The 19,997-nt window shown below is 36.2% G+C and overlaps 1 protein-coding gene across 1 annotated transcript; it reads left to right on the top strand.

Moving 5' to 3' along the window:
* Nucleotides 1–393: 393 nt before the first annotated feature.
* On the top strand, nucleotides 394–18,699 carry LOC111419811 (zinc finger transcriptional factor charlatan). Its single transcript, XM_023052680.2, has 4 exons — nucleotides 394–523; nucleotides 9,382–10,838; nucleotides 10,899–10,991; nucleotides 16,966–18,699. The coding sequence occupies exons 2-4, from the start codon at nucleotides 9,427–9,429 to the stop codon at nucleotides 18,005–18,007; spliced, it is 2,547 nt and encodes an 848-aa protein (XP_022908448.1). The 5' UTR covers nucleotides 394–523; nucleotides 9,382–9,426; the 3' UTR covers nucleotides 18,008–18,699.
* Nucleotides 18,700–19,997: the final 1,298 nt, after the last annotated feature.

Here is a 19,997-nt window from a genome sequence, read left to right as displayed (position 1 = left end):
AAAAAGATCTATTTATACAACCGAGCCGTGAATTTACTCATCGCCGGGCGCTGATATAATGTTTAAAGGTTCTTGTTTCACGTGGGAACGTGGTATTTCGGATACAAACAGACCTTAAAAAATACCGTAAATATTTGCCGATTTCGTGCGCACTTCAATACTAAATCAAGATGGAAAAAATTTGCTGCAAAAAATAAAATCATTTATTATTTTTAAAACGGGGTTGTAAAACGCAATCGATATGGAATCGCTAGAAATCGTTACGTCGGTGGGAGGGGGTCGGCAAAAAAAATTGATGAACACGGGGTGGCATAAGGAACCGTTATTCCTCCCCCTTTGAACGTAGGGGTTGGGGTGGGGTGATGCGACAGGGGTGGAAAGGGGGGGTGCTACCCCGGGCGGTACAACGCAGGGTGGGTCAGATATCTCGTAGAGTGTTGTTGCTGCAGGTGTATTTGTCAAAATATCTAGCGATTCCACCAAATATCGCCCGAAACGAGGTGAAAACTCTACAACTTTAGGGGTGAGTTACCTTCCTGTCATTCTATACACCCGTTGACACCCAAAAACGACGCCTGTTAACCGTTAACCGTTATTTCAACACCAAATAATATTATACAACCTTATTTTCATTTATGTAATAATTACCACAACATTGTTAGGTTCATGGGTGTCGCTTTTAAGGGTTTCCCAATGTTTTTATTACGGGTTTCGTTAAAACACGATAGGTGGCTAATATTACTTTTAAACATTTTCGCTTTCTTAATTAATTTTATTAAATTCATCCCTAGATGTGTAACTAACCTAAAAACACAACATTACCAAAAATCCATTGACTGTTACGAGGACATGTTTAAAGAGATGAAGAGAAAGTTGTACGGCGTAGCCATTTATACCTAAAGACATTAGAGTCGAATTCTGTATTTCTTAGATTAGAAGATAAAACACCTTCCTTATCAGCTAGATATGAAGGTCCTTTTAAAATGTCGTACGTGGTTTATATCAAAACCCTCCCGGCATAAAAAAAAATAGCTAGCACAATCAACTAATGCAGTAGAGTGCAATTTCAGACTTTTTCTAGGAGTTTATAATGTTGGCTAGACATCGAGGATACCAAAAGTTTGTGAACCTTAATATATAGCGTATTGCATGAAATTCTCACATTCTGGAAAACGATTATCGCAAAATTTAGTAAAATCCAGATTTTTCTGGCCAAAAATGAATTCTGATATTTATCACTGGACAAAATCTTGTATCAAATGTAAAACTTCTAAAATAAAGAAACATGCAAAATCGTCTTTCCAACAGTTCAACATTCCAAGATGCCGTTTTGAACATATTCATAGTGACTTAATTGGCCCTCTAACGTTCTTACTGTAACTGAACGTTTTACAAGATGGGCAGAAACATATCCTCTTTCGAACATTAAATCTACTACTATTGCAAAAACTCTTTTAATTCATTGTTTTTCACGTTTTGGAATTCCTCACGACCAAGTTTTATTCTATTATTTTATTATTCTATTGCTAGAGGAAGCTCAGACCGTTGGAAACATGATCTTCCAATCGTTCTACTTGCTCTCAGATCTTGTTTAGCAGAAGATTTAAGTTGCTCACCTGCAGAGCTAATTTTTGATCAACCATTTGTGAATTTTTTAGCAAATCACATAGTAGCATTGATACTTATCCTTTACTGATTAGTTTACGAGAAACATTTGCAAATCTTAGACCGACCATGACGTCTCATCACATCTCAAGAAAGCCATTTATACATAAAGACTTATTAGAGTCAAATTTTGCATTTTTTAGATTAGAAGGTAAAACACCCTCCTTATCAGCTAGATATGAAGATCCTTTTAAAGTGGTTAAAAAGTTTTCAAAAATTTTTGTTATATTGAAAAACAATAAAAAGTATAATGTTATCATTTCCAAAATTCAATATCTGCTCAATTCTCAAAAAATTAAAATTAAAAATGTGTTACTTTAGGCATCAGGATTACTATGGTTCTGGGTTCATGATGCTTGGAGACGGCCGTGATTACTATCATACATGGTTTATATCAAAACTCTACCGGCATAAATGAAAGTGAAATAAAAAATTAACTAGCACAATCAACTAATGCAGTAGAGTGCAATTTCAGACTTTTTCTATGAGTTTAGAATTTGGCCAACGTACATCCAGTCATTTTCTTGTCGTTTATAATGTTGGCTAGACCTCGAGGATACCAAAAGTTTGTGAACCTTAATATATAGCGTTTTGCATGAAATTGACTTAAGAAGTAACTTCGGCCGACTTCGAAGACGTCGGCCGCCCCAAGTTACAAGCATTACATCATTTTTTCCGTTAGTTTTCTCACATTCTGGAAAACGATTATCGCAATTTAGTAAAATCCAGATTTTTCTGGCCAAAAATGAATTCTCATATTTATCACTGGACAAAATCTTGTATCAAATGTCAAAGTTCTAAAATAAGCAAACATACAAAATCATCTTTCCAACAGTTCAACATTCCAAGATGCCGTTTTGAACATATTCATAGCGACTTAATTGGCCCTTTAACATTCTTACTGTAACTGAACGTTTTACAATATGGGCAGAAACATATCCTCTTTCGAGCATTAAATCTACTACTATTGCAAAAACTCTTTTAATTAATTGTTTTTCACGTTTTGGAATTCCTCACGACCAAGTTTTATTCTATTATTTTATTATTCTATTTCTAGAGGAAGTTCAGACCGTTGGAAACATGATCTTCCAATCGTTCTACTTGCTCTCAGATCTTGTTTAGCAGAAGATTTAAGTTGCTCACCTGCAGAGCAAGTTTTTTATCAACCATTTGTGAATTTTTTAGCAAATCACATAGTAGCATTGATACTTATGCTTTACTGATTAGTTTACGAGAAACATTTGCAAATCTTAGACCGACCATGACGTCTCATCACATCTCAAGAAAGCCATTTATACATAAAGACTTATTAGAGTCAAATTTTGCATTTCTTAGATTAGAAGGTAAAACACCTTCCTTATCAGCTAAATATGAAGATCCTTTTAAAGTGGTTAAAAAGTTTTCAAAAATTTTTGTTATATTGAAAAATAATAAAAAGTATAATGTTAGCATAGATCATTTTCAAAATTCAATATCTGCTTTTTCTCAAAAAATTAAAATTAAAAAAATTTTACTTCAGGCATCAGGATTACTATGGTTCTGGGTTCATGATGCTTGGAGGCGGTTACTATCATACATGGTTTATATCAAAACTCTACCGGCATAAATGAAAGTGAAATAAAAAATTAACTAGCACAATCAACCAATGCAGTAGAGTGCAATTTCAGACTTTTTCTATGAGTTTAGAATTTGGCCAACGTACATCCAGACATTTTCTCGTCGTTTATGATGTTGACTAGACCTCGAGAATACCAAAAATTTGTGAACCTCAATATACAGCGTATTGCATGAAATGGACTTGAGAAGTAACCTCGGTCGACTTCGAAGACGTCGGCCGCCCCAAGATACAAGCATTACATCATTTTTTCCGTTAGTTTTCTCACATTCTGGAATAGGATTATTGCAAAATTTAGTAAAATGCAGATTTTTATGGCCAAAAATGAATTCTGATATTTATCACTGGACAAAATCTTGTATCAAATGTCAAACTTCTAAGATAAACAAACATACAAAATCATCTTTCCAACAGTTCAACATTCCAAGATGCCGTTTTGAACATACTCATAGTGACTTAATTGGCCCTTTAACATTCTTACTGTAACTGAACGTTTTACAAGATGGGCAGAAACATATCTTCTTTCGAACATTAAATTTACTACTATTGCAAAAACTCTTTTAATTCATTGTTTTTCGCGTTTTGGAATTCCTCACGACCAAGTTTTATTCTACTATTTTATTATTCTATTGCTAGAGGAAGCTCAGACCGTTGGAAACATGATCTTCCAATCGTTCTACTTGCTCTCAGATCTTGTTTAGCAGAAGATTTAAGTTGCTCACCTGCAGAGCTAGTTTTTGATCAACCATTTGTGAATTTTTTAGCAAATCACATAGTAGCATTGATACTTATCCTTTACTGATTAGTTTACGAGAAACATTTGCAAATCTTAGACCGACCATGACGTCTCATCACATCTCAAGAAAGCCATTTATACATAAAGACTTATTAGAGTCAAATTTTGTATTTCTTAGATTAGAAGGTAAAACACCTTCCTTATCAGCTAGATATGAAGATCCTTTTAAAGTGGTTAAAAAGTTTTCAAAAATCTTTGTTATATTGAAAAATAATAAAAAGTATAATGTTAGCATAGATCATTTTCAAAATTCAATATCTGCTTTTTCTCAAAAAATTAAAATTAAAAAGGGTGTTACTTTAGGCATCAGGATTACTATGGTTCTGGGTTCATGATGCTTGGAGGCGGCCGACGTCTTCGACGACGGCCGTGGTTACTATCATAAATGGTTTATATCAAAACTCTACCGGCATAAATAAAAGTGAAATAAAAAATTAGCTAGCACAATCTACTAATGCAGTAGAGTGCAATTTCAGACTTTTTCTATGAGTTTAGAATTTGGCCAACCTACATCCAACATTTTCTTGTCGTTTATAATGTTGGCTAAACCTCGAGGATACTAAAAATTTGTGAACCTTAATATATAGCGTATTGCATGAAATTGACTTAAGAAGTAACCTCGGCCGACTTCGAAGACGTCGGCCGCCCCAAGGTACTAGCAATACATCATCTTTTCCGTTAGTTTTCTCACATTCTGGAAAACGATTCTCGCAAAATTTAGTAAAATCCAGATTTTTCTGGCCAAAAATGAATTCTGATATTTATCACTGGACAAAATCTTGTATCAAATGTCAAACTTCTAAAATAAAGAAACATACAAAATCATCTTTCCAACAGTTCAACATTCCAAGATGCCGTTTTGAACATACTCATAGTGACTTAATTGGCCCTTTAACATTCTTACTGTAACTGAACGTTTTACAAGATGGGCAGAAACATATCTTCTTTCGAACATTAAATCTACTACTATTGCAAAAACTCTTTTAATTCATTGTTTTTCACGTTTTGAAATTCCTCACGACCAAGTTTTATTCTACTATTTTATTATTCTATTGCTAGAGGAAGCTCAGATCGTTGGAAACATGATCTTCCAATCGTTCTACTTGCTCTCAGATCTTGTTTAGCAGAAGATTTAAGTTGCTCACCTGCAGAGCTAGTTTTTGATCAACTATTACGAGTCCCAGGTGAATTTTTAGCAAATCACATAGCAGCATTGATACTTATGCTTTACTGATTAGTTTACGAGAAACATTTGCAAATCTTAGACCGACCATGACGTCTCATCACACCTCAAGAAAGCCATTTATACATAAAGACGTATTAGAGTCAAATTTTGTATTTCTTAGATTAGAAGGTAAAACACCTTCCTTATCAGCTAGATATGAAGATCCTTTTAAAGTGGTTAAAAAGTTTTCAAAAATGTTTGTTATATTGAAAAATAATAAAAAATATAATGTTAGCATAGATCATTTCCAAAATTCAATATCTGCTTTTTCTCAAAAAATTAAAATTAAAAAAAGTGTTACTTTAAGCATCAGGATTACTATCGTTCTGGGTTCATGATGCTTGGAGGCTTGGTGGTTACTATCATACATGGTTTATATCAAAACTCTACAGGCATAAATGAAAGTGAAATAAGAAATTAGCTAGCACAATCAACTAATGCAGTAGAGTGCAATTTCAGACTTTTTCTATGAGTTTAGAATTTGGCCAACGCACATCCAGACATTTTCTTGTCGTTTATAATGTTGGCTAGACCTCGAGGATACTAAAAGTTTGTGAACCTTAATATATAGCGTATTGCATGAAATTGACTTAAGAAGTAACCTCGGCCGACTTCGAAGACGTTGGCCGCCCCAAAATACAAGCATTACAGAATTTTTTCCGTTAGTTTTCTCAAGTTCTGGAATAGGATTATCGCAAAATTTAGTAAAATCCAGATTTTTCTGGCCAAAAATGAATTCTGATATTTATCACTGGACAAAATCTTGTATTAAATGTCAAACTACTAAAATAAAGAAACATACAAAATCATCTTTCCAACAGTTCAACATTCCAAGATGTCGTTTTAAACATATTCATAGTGACTTAATTGGCCCTTTAACATTCTTACTGTAACTGAATGTTTTACAAGATGGGCAGAAACATATCCTCTTTCCAACATTAAATCTACTACTATTGCAAAAACTCTTTTAATTCATTGTTTTTCACGTTTTGGAATTCCTCACGACCAAGTTTTATTCTACTATTTTATTATTCTATTGCTAGAGGAAGCTCAAATCGTTGGAAACATGATCTTCCAATCGTTCTACTTGCTCTCAGATCTTGTTTAGCAGAAGATTTAAGTTGCTCACCTGGAGAGCTAGTTTTTGATCAACCATTTGTGAATTTTTTAGCAAATCACATAGTAGCATTGATACTTATCCTTTACTGATTAGTTTACGAGAAACATTTGCAAATCTTAGACTGACCATGACGTCTCATCACACCTCAAGAAAGCCATTTATACATAAAGACTTATTAGAGTCAAATTTTGCATTTCTTAGATTAGAAGGTAAAACACCTTCCTTATCAGCTAGATATGAAGATCCTTTTAAAGTGGTTAAAAGTTTTCAAAAATTTTTGTTATATTGAAAAATAATAAAAAGTATAATGTTAGCATAGACCATTTTCAAAATTCAATATTTGCTCAATTCTCAAAAAATTAAAATTAAAAAAAGTGTTACTTCAGGCATCAGGATTACTATCGTTCTGGGTTCATGATGCTTGGAGGCTTGGTGGTTACTATCATACATGGTTTATATCAAAACTCTACAGGCATAAATGAAAGTGAAATAAAAAATTAGCTAGCACAATCAACTAATGCAGTAGAGTGCAATTTAAGACTTTTTCTAGGAGTTTAGAATTTGGCCAACCTACATCCAGATATTTTCTCGTCGTTTATGATGTTGACTAGACCTCGAGAATACCAAAAATTTGTGAACCTCAATATACAGCGTATTGCATGAAATTGACTTAAGAAGTAACCTCGGCCGACTTCGAAGACGTCGGCCGCCCCAAGATACAAACATTACATAATTTTTCCGCTAGTTTTCTCACATTCTGGAATAGGATTATCGCAAAATTTAGTATAATCCAGATTTTTCTGGCCAAAAATGAATTCTGATATTTATCACTGGACAAAATCTTGTATCAAATGTCAAAGTTCTAAAATAAACAAACATACAAAATCATCTTTCCAACAGTTCAACATTCCAAGATGCCGTTTTGAACATACTCATAGTGACTTAATTGGCCCTCTAACATTCTTACTGTAACTGAACGTTTTACAAGATGGGCAGAAACATATCCTCTTTCGAACATTAAATCTACTACTATTGCAAAAACTCTTTTAATTCATTGTTTTTCACGTTTTGGAATTCTTCACGACCAAGTTATATTCTATTATTTTATTATTCTATTGCTAGAGGAAGCTCAGATCGTTGGAAATATGATCTTCCAATCGTTCTACTTGCTCTCAGATCTTGTTTAGCAGAAGATTTAAGTTGCTCACCTGCAGAGCAAGTTTTTTATCAACTATTTGTGAATTTTTTAGCAAATCACATAGTAGCATTGATACTTATGCTTTACTGATTAGTTTACGAGAAACATTTGCAAATCTTAGACCGCCCATGACGTCTCATCACATCTCAAGAAAGCCATTTATACATAAAGACTTATTAAAGTCAAATTTTGTATTTCATAGATTAGAAGGTAAAACACCTTCCTTATCAGCTAGATATGAAGATCCTTTTAAAGTGGTTAAAAAGTTTTCAAAAATTTTTGTTATATTGAAAAACAATAAAAAGTATAATGTTAGCATAGATCATTTCCAAATTCAATATCTGCTTTTTCTCAAAAAATTAAAATTAAAAAAATGTTAATTTAGGCATCAGGATTACTATGGTTCTGGGTTCATGATGCTTAGAGGCGGCCGACGTCTTCGACGACGGCCGTGGTTACTATCATACATGGTTTATATCAAAACTCTACAGGCATAAATGAAAGTGAAATAAAAAATTAGCTAGCACAATCAACTAATGCAGTAGAGTGCAATTTCAGACTTTTTCTAGGAGTTTAGAATTTGGCCAACGTACATCCAGACATTTTCTTGTCGTTTATAATGTTGGCTAGACATCGAGGATACTAAAAGTTTGTGAACCTTAATATATAGCGTATTGCATGAAATTGACTTAAGAAGTAACCTCGGCCGACTTCGAAGACGTCGGCCGCCCCAAGTTACAAGCATTACATCATTTTTTCCGTTAGTTTTCTCACATTCTGGAATACGATTATCGCAAAATTTAGTAAAATCCAGATTTTTCTGGCCAAAAATGAATTCTGATATTTATCACTGGACAAAATCTTGTATCAAATGTCAAACTTCTAAAATAAACAAACACACAAAATCATCTTTCCAACAGTTCAACATTCCAAGATGTCGTTTTGAACATATTCATAGTGACATAATTGGCCCTAAAGACTTATCAGAGTCAAATTTTGTATTTCTTTGTAGTTCTGGGTTCATAATGCTTGGAGGCGTGGTGGTTACTATCATACAGCCAGTGCAATTTCAGACTTTTTCTAGGAATTTAGAATTTGGCCAACATACATCCAGACATTTTCCTCAGAAATGGACTCAAGAAGTAACCTCGGCCGACTTCGAAGACGTCGGCCGCCCCAAGTTCAAAGTATTGTGAAATTTTGTCTTTTACAAGCATTACATAATTTTTGCCGTTAGTTTTCTTCAAATAATATGCGGTCTGTGTCAGTCTTTTAACAGTTTATGGTGTTGTGTCAGCTGTATCATATTTCTTCTTTGACATTATTCATTCCATTATCCATCCTCATCTTGTTCTGAATCACTGTTCTCAACTTGCTCCTCAACTAAATCTTCTTCGCCATCTGATACTCAGTTTTGCAATTTTAGTATTTTTTAGTCATCTTCTTTTTGTCGTCCACGACGCTTGGACCAAACAAAATATAATATAGCAAAATCTGCAAATCTAGCAAAAAATTAAAATTTAAAAAAGTGTTAATTTAGGCATCAGGATTACCATGGTTCTGGGTTCGTAATGCTTGGGGGCGGCCGACGTCTTGGACGATAACTTCAATTTCTTCTAAACAAGCAAATTAGTAAGACTGCAAAATTTATTTATCAGAAGAATTTTGCTTTTAACCATATTTATGTATTTATGTACCAATCTTATTACGTTTTGCTAAGTTTTGATAAGTAGCTAATTAATTTTATTAATTTCATCCCCAGATGTGTAACTAACCTAAAAACACAACATTACAAAGAATCAAAACCATGGAAGTCCCCATGCCAATGGCAGGTAATGCCATTGACTGTTACGAGGACATGTTTAAAGAGATAACGAGAAAGTTGTACGGCGAAGATGGTCTTCCAGAGTTAAACACCCTCGATAGACACAACGGCCAACAAGATCGAGGGTTAACCCCCATCGACTACGATGTGGAGACGCCGATTTTGAAGTCCGAGGAACATATAACCGCTTTTGGATTAGCTGCGTTGATGCAAAATGGATTCCCACCGGCGAGTATATTAAATTCGCAGTTTCAACAGCACAGATCAAATCAGAATTATGAAGATAAATGGGTGGTGAACGAGGATGGTTTGAATTGGACCCAATCAAAAATTGCAAGTTACAACGGTGCGCAAAAGCTGTTTAGATGTACCGAGTGCGAATGCGTTGGCTACATGCCCAGGGTGGTTGAGCATTGGTTGGGAACCCACTCAAATCTAAGAGTCTTTCAATGTTCGCAATGTCCGTACGAAAGCGCGTGGGTGAAATGCGTGAGGACGCATTTAAGTAGACAACACAACATTAATTCTGAGGAAACGATCGATTTACTCCTAAAAAATAATTTGGTACATCAAGAATTAACAAGGTACCTCCAACAATTAAAAAATAAAGTCGATAGTACCTACCTTAAACCAGCTTCTTCAACAACATCCTTAGACGAATACCAAAACGTTAACGTCAACAGGCAACCTCAACAAAATCAGCACGTTTCCAGTAACGAAGCTAATGGAAGCGGTGGAAATAAACGATATTCTTGTTCTTATTGCCCATATGCAACAGATAGAAGGGATTTATTTACGAGGCACGAAAACATCCACAGAGAAGAAAAACCATTTCAATGTTACATCTGTCAAAAGCAATTCAACAGAGCAGATCACGTAAAAAAGCATTTTTTAAGAATGCACAGAGAACATCCTTACGACTTAAACAGGATAAGAAGACATCCGCCGAAAAACGCCTCCGGGATGTCGTATTACCAAAAATATAATTCAACAGGTATCCAAGAACCAACGGAACAAATGAATTTAAACCTAGGAATTAGCAACTCTTTAGCAATCGCCAACAGCTTCAATAATTTAGCTAGAAACTCACAAAATCGAACGACTGACGTCAAACCCGGCAATAAACCCCACATCAAACCATCGGGGAAGAAAAAAGGCGAGAAAAGATTCAGCTGCTGCTACTGTTCTTGGTCCGGAGTAGATAATTGGTGCCTTAAACGGCACATGAACACCCACCTTAAGCCTTTCGTTTGCGGACTCTGCGATTACAAAGCTGCAAGATCCGAACGATTAGCTACTCACGTTTTAAAAGTTCACAACAAACGAAGTTGTGGGAAGTGCAACTTTTTGGCCGATGATCCAGCCCAACTTTCTGCTCATCAACAGGATCATCAGTAAGTATTTGAGATTTGAGGTGCTTTTTTCTTTAACCTTTTGATTAATACTACTTTTAGTCCTTTAGATCAAAGAAATGGACGAAACGGTAATGTTTTAAGAAACTCCAGCTATACTTCAAACGTACCATCAGCCAATACAACAACTACTAAGTAAGTTATCAAGTAATTTTAGTTTTAAGAAATATGCAAGATGTTCTACGTAACTTTTTTAGGTTCCACCAAACTTAATTTTTACACGACGCTTGGATCAAACAAAATAGAATATAGCAAAATTTGAATTTGAGCAAATGGCTGCTTTATGCATTTATAGCCCATCCTCATTTTTTGCAAATTTAGAGCAAATACTCTCGCCCATCCTTGTAAAAAGGCTCAATTAAAGTTATCTTATTTTGTCAGAAGAGCAAATTTCACTTTCAAACATAAAACTTTGGTATGAAATTTTTAGGATTTTTGTACCAATCTCATTACATTTATCCTGGAATACGATTATCGCAAAAATCCAGATTTTTCTGGACAAGAATGAATTCTGAGATTTATCACCGGACGAAATTTTGTATCAAAATTTAAAAAAATTTTACTTTATGCATCAGGATTATCATGTTTCTGGGTTCGTCTGGGTTCGTCTGGGTCGGCATAAATAACAATGAAATAAGAAAAAGCACAATCAACTAATGCAGTAGGGTATTTGGCCAGTGCAATTCCAGACTTTTTCTAGAAGTTTAGAATTTGGCCAACGTACATCCAGACATTTTCTTGTCGTTTATAATGTTGGCTAGACCTCGAGAATACCAAAAGAAGTAAGCTCGGCCGACTTCGAAGACGTCGGCCGCCCCAAGTTACAAGCATTACATAATCTTTTCCGTTAGTTTTCTCACACTCTGGAATACGATTATTGCAAAATTTAGTAAAATCCAGATTTTTCTGGACAAGATTGAATTCTGATATTTTTCACTGGACAAAATCTTGCATCAAATGTCAAACTTCTAAAATAAACAAACATACAAAATCATCATTCAACATTCCAAGAGACCGTCTTGAACATTAAATCTACTACTATTGCAAAAACTCTTTTAATTCAATGTTTTTCACGTTTTTGTATTCCTTACTAGCAAGTTTTATTTTATTATTCTATTTCTAGAAGAAGTTCAGACCGTTGGAAACATGATCTTTCATGATCTTGTATACCTTCCTGTACTCTCTCCGCCTACATCAACCAGCCTAAGGAATTTGTTGATTGGGAGTATAAGTTCTGTAAAGCCCTTGTTCTGTAAAGTATGGCTTATATTTGAATACTGTAGTACTTCCCATAATTTAGTTAGTTAATTTAGTGTTATACACTTTAGTTAGATCTACGAATAATGTATGGGTTTCTTGGTTTGAGGCGCTCCTTGGTTTTCAATAATTTGTTTCATACAAAATATGTTACAATTGCATGATCTGCTCTATGACCCACTCTATTCTTCTTTATCCTCAATCTCTCCCTCGTATGTATGTAGGAAAGGGGAGGGTATGCTTACGCATACAGTACCTAGGCACCAAGGCTCCTGGCTATATCAACCAGCCTAAGGAATTTCCGAAGGCTAGGATATAGGTCAGAGGTGTGTTCCTGATGCCATCTGTGGTCGGCCATTCCTCCCCGAAGGCTCTCATTCTGAGATTACAGTTCGTAGAGCGTTTCTTACGAAAAACAAGGCTGCCTCTGCTGAGGGATAATGTAATACTTCCTTAGACAGATGACACCCCTTAATCCTATTCCAGCAGTTCATAAACTTTTTGTGGGTAAAATCTTTAATTATATCAATCTGAATTGATAAGGACGGAGCGATTATCGGTTCAGCCTTTTTGTTACCTGAACAAGTGGAGTGTCCTTTTGTCCATTGAAGTATAACATTTATGCAGTGCGGCCTTCTCCAATGTCAGATGACAACCCATAACAAGTTCTGAGGTAATTGTTATTTTACTCAGGGCTCCAATAGCTTGTCTACTCCGTATGACTGTATGACGGTGGTACTTTTACCTAGAGGTTCAGATACGTGGAGTCGAACGTCGTCTACTTGAACCATCAGTGTAGATTTTAAGTCTGTTTTTTACCTCTACTTCTGTGGGACTTGGGTGGGTGAGATATTTCTTCGTAAAAATGTGTTGTAGGGGTGTGAAGTCTGTTATACATTCCAGAATTGACGAGTAGTCCACCATTTCATTCCAGAGAATTGCATTTTTACTATATCTCTCATCCATTAGAATTCCTGCTACTCGCAGTCGATTCATGGTTCACCTCTTGGATGAACAAACGAAGTGGCTTTAGGTTCAACATGTTTTCTATGGCTGCAGTGGGGGTAGTTCGCAGCGCACTTGTACAAACACCCAAGTCTCTATACTTTATTAAGTAAGCCGTCTTACCTATAGCCCTCCGGCATTGACGGAATGCAACGTACGCTTTTTTTACTCTATTATCTAGGTGGGCTCTCCATGTCATTTTATTGTGAAGTGTGATGTCCAGATATTTGACTTCTTTTGATAACACCAATGGAGTATTAGCAAGGGATGGCATTCTGGACTTGCCAAACTTCCTCATCCGTGTGAAAAGAATCAACTCTGTCTTCTTAGGATTCACTCTATCAATTTGAGAGCTACTTGCATCCTATCAAAAAGCACGTTTATGTACTTGCCTTTGACGAGAATGGTTAAATCATCTGCGTAACCAACTGTGCTAAAGTTGGCTTCAGCGAGGCGTTTCAAGAGTGGGGATAGTACACCCCCTTATGGACAGCCTCGAGTAACTCCTCCTTGAAGACTAACATCGCCAGCCTTAAGCTTAAATATCCTATGTTTGAGAATGTTCTCAATCCAACAACAAAGAGTCGGTGGAACATTATGCTCTAACAAGGCATTGTTAATACCAGAGAAAGTTGTTTTATCAAAAGCTCCCTCTATATCTATGAAAACACCCAGGGCGGACTCGTTTAGGTCCAACAAAGCTGGTCCTTGAGTGAAGAGCCGTTAATGTGGACTTGCCCTGAGTGTAAGCGTGTTGATTAGGATTAGAAATCTCTAATGTAGCGATCACACAAAGGAGGAGAGACTGATTGGTCTAAACGATTTCGGTGTGAAATAATCAAGCTTACCCGGTTTTGGTATGAAGTTCACTGTGACCTCACGCCACCGACTGGGTATATAGCGCAACGCCACGAAGATTTCCACTAGGTGAGGTACTAAATCCTCCAAGCCCCATATAAAAGGGCAGGTATAATACCAGCAGGTTTTGAAACTGTTGATGGCCCACCGTCTTTTTTCCTCCCTGCAGATCTCTTCGGCTGAAATCCAATCATCTGCAGTAGGTTCATGGTGACGGAACTTCCGGAACCCAAAAAATGCATCTCCATTAATAGATGAAGACTCTCCAAAAGGTTGTCGGCATAAAAACCGTCAACCTTCTTTTAGTAAGCCAATTCGTCGTTCAGGGTCTGAAGTCTGGCCGATTTAGCCGAGAAACTTCGCTGCAGGAGAAAACTTCCGCACAAAATTTCCTCCACGTTTCTCGTTTTCTATGACGAACGCTTTTTTTGAACTCCGCTAATTTTCCTTTATAAAGTTTCCAGTAGGAGTCTAATTTCGAGTCTGTTCTTGCTTTCTTTTTGAGTTTCCCGAGCTCAGGGTACCACCAAATGGTAGCACGCCCAGAGACGGCCTCTGATCGGAGGAGACAGACCTTTTTATAAGCTTTAATTAAGGAATCACTAATAGTATTTAAGTACTCCTCAACTTCAAACCTTTCAGTTGGCTTACGCAACCCAATATTGCTCAAACACCCAGTTAGCAAAGATCTAAACACGCACACATCCGTCCTTCTGGGGTTACGCTTTAGGTTCTTTCCAATCTTTATGGTACCAAGATCGAAAGTGATCCATCTATGGTCCGACATTGAAACATTGTCGGAAACCGTCCAATTGTGGATCGAAGACGAGATACCCATCGAAGCAAGTTTGATGTCGATGAATTCAAGAAGGGACTTACCTCTTCCATTATCATCAGCACTGCCCCAGGCAGTTGAGTGTGCATTAGAGTCACATCCGATGACAAGATTCCAGTTACCTTTCCTCTATTGCACGGTGTCCGGGGAGTGCATAGAGGCAATCACCAGTATGCCCCCCTTGATTTGCTCGTGGAAGAGAGACATAAAATAATGGAGAAAGGAAAAGAATGTAGAGGAGAAGCTAGAAGAGAACTTATGGTCAAGTGGCAGGAAAGATGGGTCAAGTATGAGAGTTGGGCGAAAACATTTATCCCAGGTGTTGAACAATGGGCAGTAAGAAAGTGGGGCGAAGTGGACCATTTTATGACACAAGCCATTAGTGGACACGGAATCTATGGAAGTTATCTCCTCAAAATTCGCAAAGCAGACACAAACGAGTGCTGGTTCTGCAACAACGAAGACAACCCGGAGCATACAATTTTTAGATGTAAGAGATTTAAAGCGGCGCAAGAGGTATGCAATAAAGAGTGCGGTCGTTCGATCACCACGGACAATATAGGCCACTTGCTGTTGGAAAGTGAGGGACAATGGAAGGCCATAAGGACTTTCATGAGAGAAGTGTTCCAGGAAAAGCAGAGCGAAGAGATGAGAAGAGAGACTTTGGAGAGAGATGGTCATGGAACAACAACGAGAGTGGCAATGATTACGAGACTTTTTCTGTTTTTTTTTTACCCGAAGTAATGCCCTGATGGGCGGTTCCGGGAAGAGTTTTAGACGGTCGGAATTTCCTCCAACCCGTCACTATCTGGCCCCATGATAACTTAGGCCGGGTGTCTGGAAGCAGATTTCCTAATCCCCTCTATAAAAAAAAAAAAGTTACCTTTCCTCGCGTCATCGGCCAGCCTTTACAATCCTTGAGATGGAGGCTGGTCTTCATACGGGAGGTATACTGATGCCATCGTTATTTCCTTAACCTTTCGGTTGATGGTCTAATCGACGTAATATCTCTGCCTGTGTGCTGAGGCAACAGGTGAGTGTTTGCGTGTTTTGGTACGTAAATGGCAGTTCTGACCTTATTAGTGGCAGGACAGTTAAAAATAGAACCGCAGACCTTGGATTTTAAAACCCAAGGTTCTTGGATCAGCGCGATAGTGTTAATCATGATATCAAGGTGGCAGTTACCTTGTATACACCACCTTTTCCGTTCATTTCGAAGAGGCGAGTTGATCAGCTGATGCTGTTCTGGGCGGAGGTGTATCCAGGATGGATTCATCTAACTCCTTGCTCGAAGCCGAGGTTTTGGGGTTGGCGTCTAGGTTGATGAGAGTGTCCTCATCTTCCTCAGCGGTTAGAACATCAGCTGTTTCCATCCACCCTGCCGTGTTTCCCTCCGCGGCTGCTCCATCGCCCTGCTCGGGGTCTTTTAATCCGCCAACGCGGGCTTTTAGAGTGTTGAAAAGGTAGCAGATTCTACCTTAATGGGTTTTAAGTCATTCGGCGTCCTTCTTCGTTGCCCCGAAGACAATGAGGCGACTCACAGGGTCAGTCCTCACTTCGTAGCGGAAGACGCACCAGTTGGCGACATCTAGCTGTCTAGTTTGGGCCTGGTGTTCACATCCACTTCAGTATCGGGAATCCAAATGTGGATTCTTGAGAGGGTAGGAAGATCAACTTCCCTGACAACGTTACTCTAGGGGCGGTATCAGCAGTACTGCAGCCTTCAACCACGTTAGAAAGTGGTCATCATTGCAGGCGACCTTCAAGATCTCTCCTTAGACCTAGTATGATGGTCTCTCGATAGACCATCATACTGTCTATCAACTAATGTAATAAGGTATTTGGGTAGGGTATTTCTAGGAGTTTAGAATTAGGCCAACGTACATCCAGACATTTTCTTGTTGTTTATAATGTTGGCTAGACCTCGAGAATCCCAAAAATTTTTGAACCTTAATATATAGCGTATTGCATGAAATGGACTAAAGTTTGTGGTCTTGTGCAAATTTTTGCAAAGAAGGCTTATTGAATCCGAATCTGCTCTGAATTACTTGTTTCTCAACTAAATCTTCTTCTCAGCCAACTGTACAAATAGTGGAACCTAAAAAAGTTGTAATGAAGTTAGTTGTATTGTAATTTGTTATTTATTTGTTTCAGTCAATCTTCCATAAAAAGTCACGAATTAAATCCAGCTTCCGTACTGTTACAACATAACAATCGTCTTCTTCAGCAAGACTCAAAATCTTGGAAGCCTCACACTCCAAAACAACATGGTGCAGCAAGATTATTTAATTACATGGAGGCAAGCGACGGATCGGAACCGGAAGCAGACTCGAAAGGTGCGGAAGATATGAGTAGAGTGAACTTAAGCCATAGGATACACTCGGATTTTCCTGAAGCGGGAGATGTTGGTAGCTCTCTGGACGAGTACGAGGAAGACGAAGTGGAACTTCCATTGTTCGTCTGTCACACGTGCGGCTGCGAGTTCGAGGACGACGGCTCTTTGGCGACTCACAGTCACATCCATAACCACGGCGCCGCATCTCCCGCGAAATTCGACGATTCGAAGGAGAATATCAACCCCAGGCACAATTACAGATGCCAAATTTGCAAGTCCACATTCGTTAATCAACAAATGGTGATAACACACATGAATACGCACTCGACGTTGTCACACAACTCCCAAAATTCTTCGCAAAAAGAAATAAAAAGACCGAGAAAACAAAGTCAGCCGAAGAAGGTGTTGTCGTTGTTTCAAAGTCAGTCCCAAGTTTCTGGAAAAGGATTGGGCGAATTGGTTGACAAGCACATGGCCCAATTCGTAACGGCAAAAACGTATTGTTGCAGGAAATGTAGAAATGCGAAAATATGTCAGTTTAGGAGAAAAACAGGTCTGATGTTGCACGAGTACTGGAGACATTCGAAGAGGAATTTCGCTTGCGAACATTGTAACGTTAGTTTTAAACACCGTTACCAAGTAGTTTTACATTCAAGCAGGGTTCATGTAAAAAGACCGTGTAAAAGTGGCTCTGACGATACGTTACCTAATCATTTAAATAACGCGGTACCTGATATTCCTTCTTCAACAAATAGCGTACATAAACTGGGCGTACCATTCTTCGATCATTCGTTTTTACATTCGAACACTGGAATTAACAATCACATGCCTATTATCATCCCTACGTTTCCACCTAATTAATTTCGTCGTTCTTATCTAATGAAGAAAACAGATTTAAATGCTTTTTGATTGGAAGTATTGTTGGTTGTAAAATGGTGGGTATAGTTCCGAGATTAAATATAAAAAATAAAATAAATGGAAGCAAAATTAACAAACTTAACGAATAAAAAACCATTGAAAATCATACAAGAAAGTGACCTTTGTGAATTTTTTCAATAACAAAGAAATATTCTGTAGAATAGCTAATAAAGAAATATAAAAAAATGAACATATTTTCTAGTACGTTTGTCGAAATGATATATGATGACACAAAAATAGTTTTGCAATATACAAGCTCAAACTACCGAAGGGGTTTCAAACGTTTACGACGAGTGGATTACGATAATAAAGACGTATACGTTTATTATATCGCATTTAATGTCGCATTACGGTTATATTATTACAGTATTTTAATCGATATCATTGGGATTATTATTTATCTTGTTTACAAATATTTGTTTTATTGTCTTTGTTATCGCGAACGTGCAATTTTGTTAAAATTATAATCCCGTTTTTGTTAACATTTCATTAGTTTTGCTTATGTGCAATTACTTTATGTACTATTTATCGATTTATTATTAGACTTATATACGGAACAAAATCATAAAAAGACTGTATTTTATTTATATTATTTATATATTTATCTATGAAATAAATCTCGGTTTAAAATGAAATTTTTGTTAACTTTATTTATACCAGGTTTGTCACTTTGATAATTAAGAATTTTCACTTTGACAATTTTCGCCGATTAAGTTTTAAAAATTCGTATAAAATCCATTTCTTGGAATATGAGTATGAAAATTTCCCAAAGTGTTAATAAAAGTGTCCTCTTTCCAATGAACCAACCCGTTTTGAAAAATATCTTTTAGTTTTTGAGAAAACAATATTTGAAGTTTTGATAATTTGCAATTTACATCGATAATTTTCAAAATTCGCTATAAAATTAATTTCTTGAAGGATCCTTGTGGAAATATCACCAATTATTAATTAAAGTATCCTCTTTTTAATGCAACAAGCCGTTTTGAAAAATCACTTTTAGTTCTTGAGAAATAATTTTTTTAAATAATCGACTATTTTTTCAAATTTTGCAATTTTCGCCGATTAAGTTTTAAAAATTCGTATAAAATCCATTTCTTGGAATGTTGGCATGAAAATTTACCAAAGTGTTAATAAAAGTGTCCTCTTTCCAATGAACCAACCCGTTTTGAAAAATATCTTTTAGTTTTTGAGAAAACAATATTTGAAGTTTTGATAATTTGCAATTTTCATCGATAATTTTCAAAATTCGCTATAAAATTAATTTCTTGAAGGATCCTTGTGGAAACATCACCAATTATTAATTAAAGTATCCTCTTTTTAATGCAAAAAGCCGTTTTGAAAAATCACTTTTAGTTCTTGAGAAATAAATTTTTGAAATAACCGACATCTTTTTCGAATTTTGCAATTTTCGCCAATTAAGTTTTAAAAATTCGTATAAAATCCATTTTTTGAAATATGAGTATGAAAATTTCCCAAAGTGTTAATAAAAGTGTCCTCTTTCCAATGAACCAACCCGTTTTGCAAAATAACTTTTAGTTTTTGAGAAAACAATATTTGAAGTTTTGATAATTTGCAATTTTCATCGATAATTTTCAAAATTCGCTATAAAATTAATTTCTTGAAGGATCCTTGTGGAAATATCACCAATTATTAATTAAAGTATCCTCTTTTTAATGCAAAAAGCCGTTTTGAAAAATCGCTTTTAGTTCTTGAGAAATAAATTTTTGAAATAATCGACAATTTTTTCAAATTTTGCAATTTTAGCCGATTAAGTTTTAAAAATTCGTATAAAATCCATTTCTTGGAATATGAGTATGAAAATTTCCCAAAGTGTTAATAAAAGTGTCCTCTTTCCAATGAACCAACCCGTTTTGAAAAATATCTTTTAGTTTTTGAGAAAACAATATTTGAAGTTTTGATAATTTGCAATTTT

Source organism: Onthophagus taurus, chromosome 8, assembly GCF_036711975.1.
Source record: "Onthophagus taurus isolate NC chromosome 8, IU_Otau_3.0, whole genome shotgun sequence".
Lineage (NCBI taxonomy): Eukaryota > Metazoa > Arthropoda > Insecta > Coleoptera > Scarabaeidae > Onthophagus > Onthophagus taurus.
Note: the sequence above shows the minus strand (reverse complement) of the source record. Positions and strands in the feature narration are given on the sequence as shown.